We start from the raw sequence: 12,148 nt of genomic DNA, 5'->3' as shown, positions 1-12,148 counted from the left end.
AATTAAAAAAAAATTATTGTTCTAATGTGGTGGTAACAGAGAAATGCAGACATTAGTGCTGTGTGCTTTTGTTACAGGTACTTTGCAGTAGAAGTAAATCCAACAGGCAAGCAACAAAAGGCACCATTTTACTTAAATTCATATGCATTGCAGGCATCTATCCTTAAAAAGGTGGAACAGTTGCATGGAGATTTTGGAATTGCTGCAGTTCAAGCTGGTTTCACTGGTAGGTATTTATTTACCAGTTCATCAAAATTTAAAGTGTTCCTTTTGTTAATTATGGGAGCGTGTTTAAGCAACAACAAGATGCAACAGTAGATATTGTGTAGCAACTTGTCACCTGTGGTAGCAAGTGCTATGAAATTAAAAGTTGGAAACGTGATCCTGCAACCCTCACTTGACAACTCAAATATTACTACCCCCGTATGGTCCAAAATAATATCGCAAGTGAGTGTTTCAACTCTATTTTAGCTTATGTTAAATTAACTAATTAATTATTGATCTTTCAGCAAGTGAACTTCAATGTCAGCTTTTTATGAACTCTTGACGTGGTCTCTGTTAATGCCAGCAAATGTCTAAATAATTGCTGAACAAATATTGTATGGTAAATATCCACAGAAAGGCAATTTTTTATCTGATATGATGAAGACTGAAGTGACATATACATCAGTTAGTTACGATAATTGATACTAGATGGCACTTGTATACTTGGAAGTCGTATTACACTCCACCAGATGACTCTAGTTTGGCTTCCCTCTACTTTTGTGTCAGCTGTTGTATGCTGCTGACAATTGTGTGCATTTTGTGCAGAAGTGTGTGAAAAAATGATGTACTAAGTATCCAGATAGTTTTTGTATTTATCTGCTGTGCCATAATAGCATAAATAACATTAACTTTGTGTTTCTATAGTTAATTATACAAATATTTGGCTTTACAGGTTATAGAAAAGAGAAAAGGTATTTCAGATTGCATTTAAAATTGACCAGGCGTCTGGAATCTCAGCTTTCCCTCAAACAGTGTTAACACACCTTGCTGATCTCAGCCTAATGAAGAAAGTACCTGCAAAGAAAGCCCACCCACAAAAAGCATGTTGAAGAAAGAAGCTTTCTTGGAGTGTATCAACACTAGGCATCTGAGGATTGGAAGAGAGTGATTTTTTCGGATGAGATGAAATTTAATGTGTATGGTCTGAAACTGTGGACGAAGTCAGAAGATCTGAAGGAAGATTGTGTTGTGCTAGTTAAATAGTTCAGTGAAAGTGTAATGCTGTGGGGAGTGATGTGTTCTAAAGCAGTAGGAAGAATTACAGTTTGCATAGATTCAATTATAGGGTTAAATTAAAGTGATATTGTTAAAAATGAGGTAGCAAATACTAAAAGGGATCATTTTAGTCGAGAAAACCGTGGGCCATTCATTTTCCAAGATGACAGTGAGCTAGTCACCTTACCAGGGTTGTACAGGAGTGTTGCACAGGTCTGATTATTGAGCAGTTATGGTGGCCTCCAAATTCTCCGGAAATGAATCATATTCAAAATTTGTGGGCTATTATGTCTTAAAAACTAAGTAAATATTCTTGACCAATAGAATAGAGTTAATTGGGGGAATTATTCATGCCTGGTACCATGAAATTGAACCTGGTGCACATGAAAGACTTATTGAGTCAAAGACAGAGTTCAAGCCCTTGAAAAGGTATGATGTGAGGTGGACATAATATTAATTTTGATGTAATGTATTTTGTACAAGTTAATTTTACTTTGAACAAAAGCAAAAAGTGCAGTAAACCAATGAAATATAGCCTCTTGGTCATTGTTTTGACATACATTAAGTAAAATTTTTTAGGTGGGGGTTTTGTTTTTAAAAATATGCTTATGTATAGAAACTAGTAGGCCTAATGAGCTCATTTGTTGTTAGCAGTGGGAATAGTCGTGCAGTTTCTTGCTTACAGTGCACACTGTTCAGACACATTTTTAAGATTTACCATTTGTGGAGTCTGTAGCTCACGATCTATGCCATATCATATACATTGGCAGTGTCATATCATTTATGTGGCTATAGCAGATGGATTTTTAAGCTTGAATTTGATTTGGCATGTGGTTTTACACAATATGTTGTTAAGGTTAAATTGGGCATGAGGAGCTACCACACCTTGGATGGAATTTTGCTTTCGTGGAGAACAGTGGTAGGCTTTTGTTGGTTTTGACTTTACTGCTGCAGGTTGTTGGAATTGGCACCTGCCTGTATAAATTAAGGGAATTTTCACCTGGCTGAATCAAGTATGGAAGGAAATGAAGAAAGAGTAAATGAGAGAGCTTAGATCTGCTGTTTGTAGTTGAGGTTTTGTTGGTAGTAAAATAACCTCATAACAAAATCCTATCATTTGATGATCACACTGACATAAGAATGTTCCAGTATCATGGTGAAGTGCGCTCTGGACTAGCCAGAGAAATCTGCAGTGGCCGAACATTGCTTCAGCACAGGACATTGTATGGAATACAAAAAAACCTAAATTCTGTCATCAATGTCTTCGTACTGGGACAGCATTATTAAAGAAGCAGTGGAAATTCACAGCTCGATTAATTTGCTTAACAGGGACACAAGGTACCAACTCAGTATGGCATGGGGTCCAGCACTGACCATGTTAAAATCACAGTGAACACAAAAAAGATCTGTTGGTCATATGAGGGACGGTGTTGCAGTGGTGACATATGTATTTGGTTGACAATGGTGAGCATGGGCATATGTCAGCGTGGACACACATTTCAGCAGGTGGTTCCTGACAGAGGGTGCTGGGGCGGCCGACAGCAGTGCACGGTAAGACTGACGCCCATCTGTGCCTGTGTTCATCATCCTTCATGTGGTGTACTTGTCTATCTCACTACCGATCTACAAATCTGTGCTATTGGTCACCAAACTTTTGTGAATCAAAACTGCAGCAGTATTTATCTCATGAAGAAACATGCACCATATAATGTCCGTAATTTTAAAACAGCAGGGATTTGAAATGTATGCTGATGACAAAAGGAAAGTGAGAGAAATGATAGGGGATGTTGAGAATTTAAAAGAATGAGCAATTTGAATGAAAGGCAGTTCAGGTAATCAAAAAGGAATCTGAGGTGCAGAGTGCAATAATGGCTGCAGACATACTTTTCAAAGTAATTATTATTGTGATGATAAAGAACTTTGAACTTTATTGTGATGACTTCTGCAGAGAACTGAAGATTGATGCAGGGACTGCATTAACATAAGCAGAGAAATCTGTTACTATATGATTACACTAGTGGTGACAAATCTCAGGAAACAGTAACAATCACAATATGCCTAGGAGTGACCATCTGGAGCAGCTGAAAGTGGAATGACTACATAAAATAAACTGTGGGAAAAACAAGTGCTATGATGAGATTCACTGGAAATTGAAAACAATGAGAAAATAGGCAGTTTCAGAGAAAGGTTGTATGGATCTTAAGGAATTGTAATACACCTACGAAAGAAGTGGCATACAAACCACGTGGTTGACTGATTCTTGGTTATTGTTATCAGTCTGGGACCCCATACTGTGTTGGAATAATAGAAGAGATAGATGAGATCCTCATGAAGAGTGGTGCACTTCGTTTTGGGGTCATTAATTGGCATGAAAGCGTTACAGAAATGCTTAGCAAACTCCAGTGGCAGATCAGCTACTACAAGAGAGCTTCAATGAGCCACATGATATGAGTGTGTTCTGAGAAGAGTTGGGCAACTTATCAACTTATTACTTCCTCCCACACACATCTTGCAAAATGACCACAACATTCTTCCCATACATCATTTGTCAATGGAAAAGGGCAGTTGAAGGGGGGTGGGGCGGGGGGTGATAGTGGTATAAGAAGTACCCTCCACCAAATACTGTAAGATGGGTTGTGGAGTGTGTAGTATATATGTGTGTGGAATGGTGTGTGTGAGTGGCTGTGCGGGTGTGTGTGCCTGCATCTGTGTTTGCATATCTGTGTTTGGAGGGGAGGGGGGCAAATATAACATGAATCAGTTTCTAATAAAGAATAGATTTTTAAACTTTTGAAAAATTATGTGTGTGCCATCAGCTGTACAATTTTCTGTTTATTCTCTACCACTTTCAGTTGTTACAACCATTTTCAAGGAGAAAAACATTGTACATCAATATATCAAACATACATTTCAGTCACATATTAGCCATATAAATGTAGAATTTATATAATTTCACAACACGCTGTCTTAACACAGTCCATATAAACATGCTGAACCATGTCTGACCCACCCCACCCTACAATTACTGATTCAAATTATTTATATAAATTCTGTTTCTGCTGATTTTCAGGACATATACTTTGTCCTTCATAACAGCACACTGATAGGGATCTTCTTTCTTATTTTCCTGCAGAATATTGACAAAATATTTGGATTTGGGGGAGTTCACAGGTTTGATCTTGTTGTATCAGTTTTAATCAAAACACTGAGTAGGTTTCAGTTTTCCTCTCATATATTCTTGAAATCATTTTACAAATTTTAAATAACACTTTTTCTTTTTGGTTCACAGTTATAAAAAGATACTTTTGAGCATTGTTATTTAGACATAATGGGCAACTTTGACCACATGCTGGCATACACAACCTCTCTTACCAAACAACTCCAGAGCAAGTCACCTACTTTACTCACTTATAGTCCATAGATTGTTAAACATAAAGATAACAATGTATTGGTCAAAGATTATTAAATTCTTCATGCTTACATACCTCTCTGACATTTACGTTTATCAAAATAATCAAGACAATTTTTTGTAAGAAATATTTACAGAATTTATGACAATTAAGAAAGGTTATCGCAAAATGTGTGATAAAATACACTCCTGGAAATTGAAATAAGAACACCGTGAATTCATTGTCCCAGGAAGGGGAAACTTTATTGACACATTCCTGGGGTCAGATACATCACATGATCACACTGACAGAACCACAGGCACATACACACAGGCAGCAGAGCATGCACAATGTCGGCACTAGTACAGTGTATATCCACCTTTCGCAGCAATGCAGGCTGCTATTCTCCCATGGAGACGATCGTAGAGATGCTGGATGTAGTCCTGTGGAACGGCTTGCCATGCCATTTCCACCTGGCGCCTCAGTTGGACCAGCATTCGTGCTGGACGTGCAGACCACGTGAGACGACGCTTCATCCAGTCCCAAACATGCTCAATGGGGGACAGATCCGGAGATCTTGCTGGCCAGGGTAGTTGACTTACACCTTCTAGAGCACGTTGGGTGGCACGGGATACATGCGGACGTGCATTGTCCTGTTGGAACAGCAAGTTCCCTTGCCGGTCTAGGAATGGTAGAACGAAGGGTTCGATGACGGTTTGGATGTACCGTGCACTATTCAGTGTCCCCTCGACGATCACCAGTGGTGTACGGCCAGTGTAGGAGATCGCTCCCCACACCATGATGCCGGGTGTTGGCCCTGTGTGCCTCGGTCGTATGCAGTCCTGATTGTGGCGCTCACCTGCACGGCGCCAAACACGCATACGACCATCATTGGCACCAAGGCAGAAGCGACTCTCATCGCTGAAGACGACATGTCTCCATTCGTCGCTCCATTCACGCCTGTCGCGACACCACTGGAGGCGGGCTGCACGATGTTGGGGCGTGAGCGGAAGACGGCCTAACGGTGTGCGGGACCGTAGCCCAGCTTCTTGGAGACGGTTGCGAATGGTCCTCGCCGATACCCCAGGAGCAACAGTGTCCCTAATTTGCTGGGAAGTGGCGGTGCGGTCCCCTATGGCACTGCGTAGGATCCTACGGTCTTGGCGTGCAACCGTGCGTCGCTGCGGTCTGGACCCAGGTCGACGGGCACGTGCACCTTCCGCCGACCACTGGCGACAACATCGATGTACTGTGGAGACCTCACGCCCCACATGTTGAGCAATTCGGCGGTACGTCCACCCGGCCTCCCGCATGCCCACTATACGCCCTCGCTCAAAGTCCGTCAACTGCACATACGGTTCACGTCCACGCTGTCGCGGCATGCTACCAGTGTTAAAGACTGCGATGGAGCTCCGTATGCCACGGCAAACTGGCTGACACTGACGGCGGCGGTGCATAAAAGCTGCGCAGCTAGTGCCATTCGACGGCCAACACCGCGGTTCCTGGTGTGTCCGCTGTGCCGTGCGTGTGATCATTGCTTGTACAGCCCTCTCGCAGTGTCCGGAGCAAGTATGGTGGGTCTGACACACCGGTGTCAATGTGTTCTTTTTTCCATTTCCAGGAGTGTATCTTGTATCAGAAAGTAACTGCTGTAGTGAGACCAGCTTCATACACAAGCTCACCAGATGGAATGCGAGCACGAGAATGATAACTGGCTGGTGAAAGTGGGGAACTGGTGTGACTAAAATATTACAGTTCTGATCTTATACTGTACAGAATAGTATGTTTTATATTTCTTCATGAAGATCTCATTTGACATTTTGTCCATAGTATTGCGAGCTTCTCCTGCTGCAGTTCTTTAGCATGATTGGTTTTGTGGTACATACCCATACTGCTTCACCATCATTAGATGTTTCTGGAGATAGCTGCAACAGATATGACACTTTGTCACAAACTGGTGAGGACCCAAGTCACCATCAGAAATGGGTTTCAGCAGTGAGATGCCAACATGAGACCCAGTGGATTGTAAAATGTGAAGGGAGTTGTCACAGAACTAGGAATAATATAACAATGACAATAATATGAAAGTACATAGCATAAAACATATAATAAAAGAACAACTAGAACTAAGAAAAATGAGAAACTGTATCATGCTGTGCTTAGTGTGGTTAAGTTTTTTAGTGTAAATATAGGCATACTGCTTTGTAAGTTTTGCTTCATTAATCAGACATATTAGTTTCTGTCTACCTTTTAAATTCAGCCATCATTTGGGCTAGTTGTAACTATTCCTCCTGGAATCTGTTATTCCATACTTCAACCCATCTTTTTTTTAACTTAATTAACACTTGCATTTTTAAGTGTGACCTCCAAAGAACATCACCAATCTTCTCAGTACCCCAGTACAACATTTCTTCTCTATAATAACCCAATACATTATCTCTACCTCAGATTCATCTCATTATAACATTTTTTATTTCTTCTCTCTACAATAAATCCATTAATTAACAACAAGTTATTCAAGTCTTCTCAAAGGTTTTTATCTTACTTTACTCTCCAGGTTTGAAAAATATTACTTTCTTTGCTTTCAATTTTCTCTGCTTCTCTAAACACAGGTATATTTAGTTACAAGATTATTACCATGCAGAATGACCTCTACATATATATCCTACAGACCATTGTGAGGTGATGGCAGAGGATGCATCCCATTGTGCAAATTATTAAAGTTTCTTCCTGTTCCATTCATGTATGGAGCACAGGAAGAACAACTGTTTCAAAGCCTCTGTGTGTGCAGTAATTATTCTAATCTTACTCTCACGATCCCTGTGTGAGCCATACGTAGGGTCACAAACACTTGAGCAATATTCTAGAACCAGTTACATAAGTGATTTGTAAGCAATCCTTTTTACACTGACTACCCTTTCCCAGTGTTCTACCAATAAACCAAAGTCTACAACTTGCTTTACCCACTACTGAGCCTATATGATCATTCCATTTCATACTCCTACAGAATGTAAACTCAGGTATTTGTGTGAGTTGACTGAGTCCAACAGCGATTCATTGATATTATAGTAATAGAATACTATGTTTTTTTAATTTTGTGAAGTGCACAATTTTACATTTCAGAACATTTAAAGCAAGTTGCCAGTTTCTGCACCACTTTGAAATCTTATCAAGATCTGACTGAATATCTATGCACCTTCCTTCAGAGAGTATTTCTTTATATATGACTACATCATCTGCAAACAGTTGATGTTGCTTTTAATATAGTCTGCAAAGTCATTAATATGCAACATGAACAGCAAGGGTCCCAACACAGTTCTATGGGGTACACCTGACGTTACTTCTACATCTGACGATGACTCTCCATCCAGATAACATGCTGTATCCTCCCTTTCAAAAGGTCCTCAATCCACTTACAAATTTCACTTGATACCCCATAAGATCGAAGTTCTGACAATAAGTGTAGATGTGGTACTGAGTCAAATGCTTTTCGGAAATCAAAAACTAACGCATCTACTTGATTGCCTTTACCCAAAGCTTTCAATATGTCGTGTGAGAAAAATGCAAGTTGGGTTTCACGTGACTGATGTTTTTGGGATCCATACTGGTTGGCATGGGGGAGGTCATTCTGTTCAAGATGCCTTGTTATGTTTGATCTCATAATAAGTTCTAAGATTCTACAACAAATTGTTGTAGATGATATTGGATGGTAGTTTTGTGGATCACTTCTACTACCCTTTTTTTCCAAGAACTGGGCATGGGGTTTTGGTCATGGGATCTATGATAGATTATAGTTAGAAGAGAGGCTAACCCAGCGGCAAATTCAGTGTAGAACGTGGCAGGGATTCCATTGGGTCATGAAGCTTTGTTCAGTTTTAATGATTTCAGCTGTTACTGAACACCACTGACACTAATATTTAATCCACTTGTCTTTTCGGTGGTGTGAGAAATAAACTGGGGCAGTTCTCCTGGATTTTCCTTGGTAAAGGAACATTTGAAAACTAAGTTAAGCATTTCGGCTTTTGCCATGCGATCTGAATTTCAATTCCTGACTCATTCACTCGGGTCTGGACACTAACTTCGGTGCCACTAACAGCCTTTGCATACAACCAGAATTTCTTTGGGTTCTGTAAAATATTCTGCTACGGTAGTCATTGAAGGCATCACGAATTGCTCTCTTGACAGCCAAATGTATTTCATTAGCATCTCTCTATTGATAGCCCTGTTTTACACATTTTATGCAGTAATCTGTGTTTATTTAGAAGTTTCTTTACAGTGACTAATTACCATGGAGGTTCCCTCCCATTATGGACTGTTCTGCTGTGTACATATCTATCCAGTTCATGGTCAAATATTCTTTTAAACTTAAGCCAGAGTTCCTCTACATGCTCCTGCTGTGTGCTGAAAGTTTCAAGACCGAGGTATTGCACTGTTGAATTTTCATCTAGTTTACTTAACATGTATATCTCTCTGCTTGATGTAGTTGTCATTTGTGCTTTGATAACCATTGTTACTACAAATGTGTCGTGGTCAGGTCTGTTTGTTGCTAGTATATCCAATATGTTTGCATCATGAGTGGAGTTCCTATCTATATGTTCTAGGTACTTTTCAGAGTGGACATTTAGGACTGTTACACAGGTTATCTTATCATGCCCACCACCAACAAACCTGTAATTTTCCCAGTTAATTGTTGGATGATTAAAGTCTACAGCAATGTTTACAGTATTATTGGGGAACTTCATGTACAAGTGAACAGAGGTTTTCTCTGAAGTTATTGGTGACCTCAAGAGATGAGCCTGGTGGGTGATAGAGAGATCCCATTACCATTTTATGCCCACTGCTGACACTGAGTCTTGCCCAGACAACCACAGCTTCAGTTTCTATCTTTGTGGATTTGACTTTCTTGTGTACTGCGATAAATACACCTCTAATTCCCATTTGTCGATCCTTTCGATATACACTTAAATTTATCCCAAAAATTTCACTGGTAACAGTTTCAAGTTTCTACCAGCTTTCTGCACCTAGTATTATGTGAGCTTCACTGCTTTTCCTGAGCGCTTCAAACTTGGGCCCTTTGTTGCCAATGTTTTGGCAGTTTACCATTAGGATTTTAATACTCTCATGTTGGAGGCGTTTCTTTTGATCTTATACTGGTACTTCTGGCTTTCATACAGCTTTTGTTATTTGTATTGATTGGAGAGTTGCCTAATCTAAAAGACCCTTGTGTGTACCCCACACCTGAGTAGTAGCCACAGATGTGCAGTACATGCCTCACCCATGTAGGGGGACACTACAGTTCTCAACCCTGTGGCACAATTGCAGGAAGCCACAGCCTAGCTTGTCACAGAACTTTCAGAGTCTCTGGTTCAGTCCTCCTGCTTGACTCAGAACCAAAGGGGTGCAATCAGTTCTGGAGACAGTGCTGCAAATTGTGAACTTTGTTGAAACTCCGTGTGCAAGGCTGATCTCCTCAACCTCCTCTGCCAGTCACTGGAATAACCCAAGTATGACCTCAGAGCCCAGACGACAGACATCATTTGTTCCAATGTGCTCCACAATCTGCTGTTGTTTGCACCATGTTCCCTCAATAGCTCAGTAGCTGTTGGAATAGCCTTTCAATGAGTTGAATGAGGCCCCCAGGCAAACACAGTGAGTGCACCTGGTGTCCTTTCCCATTTCACTACGGGGTACCATCAATTGCTGTACATTTGAACTGCTGACCCTAAACTCTCTGCTGACTGGCAAAATTGCTAGTTTTATAGCAAAAAGCTGACCCTCATATATGGGTCAATCCATATGAAATGAAATGATCCAGTGATGGTTGCTTGACCATTTCTAAATATTTTAATTTTTTTATGTGTGATTGCCCTATATTTGAGGAGTTCAGTTTTTTTTAAATAATTTATCTTGCACCTTTACTGGATGGCGGTCATTTTTATTTGTAGGCGCACAACGATTTTTCAGTCTGGAGACATTAGTGAAAATTTGAATATCTCTGCACTGGGTTAAGTTACAACAATGCAACTGACATGATTGGTTTTAGAAAAGTGTCCCCTACAACATTGTCTATAAATACCCTAAATTTGAAAATAACCAGTCAAAATTACCTCCAAAGTTTGGTATCCAAATTTTCAAAAGTCCACTTTTCAGGCCCAAAAATAACAAACAAGGAGTGATTTATGAGAGTATTTTTTGCCTATAGTTAGCTATCATACACTACTAGCCTCATATAGAGCAAGAACACTTACAAACATTTCCTTAATTTTTTATCAATTTTTGAAATTTGAAAATTTTAATTTTTTGTTAAGTTTGGGGTTAGTTATCTCAGGTGGGACTGAATATAAAAATATTATTACTGCACAGTTTTTACACCTATGTGATAGATGTGTACTGTAAAAAGTTCAACATTGATGTATGACTGTGAACAAAGATATGAATTTTTGAAAATGAGGAAATGATTCACATTACTCTACAACTGATCTTATGGGTATTACCTATTTAAATGGTTTATTGTTTCATTGTAATAAAATTTAATTGTGACATAATTTTGTTAACACTATCATCCAATATTCATTTAGTTTATTTATTTTTAATAATGCAGTATTAAACAATAGGAGCTTTCGCTTTGTTCTATGGTAATAAAAATGCCCATTTACATTTACGTTTATTGTCAATAAAGAAGTACATTATTGCTGGGTGTGGCATTGTTGCAGTCAGTCTGTTCTGAAACCTCTGTTACAGTGGATGTACATACTTCATCGAGAGTGTAGAATGTGTTATGTGCTTTGTTCTGTGTGCAATTTTTAATTAATTTTGAGAGATTAACTGGAATGCAATAACATGGATGGACAGTTCTCTGTTGGACAGATCGCAAGTGAAGTGTGTCACAAAACAGTTTACGGTTCAGTTTCAAAAAATTTGAAAAATGTTAATGACTTTGATGAAGTTAGACAAACTTTGTTTAAATTTTTAGGAAGTTCTTCTGTTACATCAGTGTATGAGTATCAAGAGAAGAAACATATTCTGAAGTACAACCACATTTTTGGAAGAAAGTGCTGTGATCCACTTAAAGTTCATAAAAAGCCTATTACTAAAGATTTGAGGGAAATAAAACTTGAACATTTGTCCTTATTATGTGTTCTAAGTGAGATGTATCTCCTGCTTCGAAAATAATAAAATTAAGTAGCAGAAAAAGAAAAGCAGCTATTGAAAATACAGTACAACAAATGTCAGACAAAATTAGAAAAGACTTGGAATCATGCTTTAATAATACAGATACCAACATTATTTCTAAACAAGAGGGAAACCTACCACCAGCGTCATCTGACACTGAATATTTGAGCGTAATAGAGAAATTAAAAATTAAATGTTCATTGACATCTAAAGAGGAAAAAGTTAAAATTTTAAGTTTGCTCTCTGACTTATGGTCAAGAGAAAAAATAGTTCATGAATTCAACGTTTCTCACTGTTTGTTTAAACTAACCTGAAAATTAGTGAAA

General features: G+C 39.1%; 1 protein-coding gene across 1 annotated transcript in view; it reads left to right on the top strand.

Moving 5' to 3' along the window:
- Nucleotides 1–12,148, top strand: part of LOC124795770 (ribonuclease P/MRP protein subunit POP5) — a 94,390-nt gene that overhangs the window by 18,750 nt on the left and 63,492 nt on the right. Inside the window, exon 2 of the mRNA XM_047259857.1 lies at nt 78–226. Coding sequence (XP_047115813.1) covers nt 78–226 — 149 coding nt within the window. The remainder of the gene's footprint in view (nt 1–77; nt 227–12,148) is intronic.

This window comes from Schistocerca piceifrons, chromosome 1, assembly GCF_021461385.2.
Source record: "Schistocerca piceifrons isolate TAMUIC-IGC-003096 chromosome 1, iqSchPice1.1, whole genome shotgun sequence".
NCBI classification, from domain to species: domain Eukaryota; kingdom Metazoa; phylum Arthropoda; class Insecta; order Orthoptera; family Acrididae; genus Schistocerca; species Schistocerca piceifrons.
Note: the sequence above shows the minus strand (reverse complement) of the source record. Positions and strands in the feature narration are given on the sequence as shown.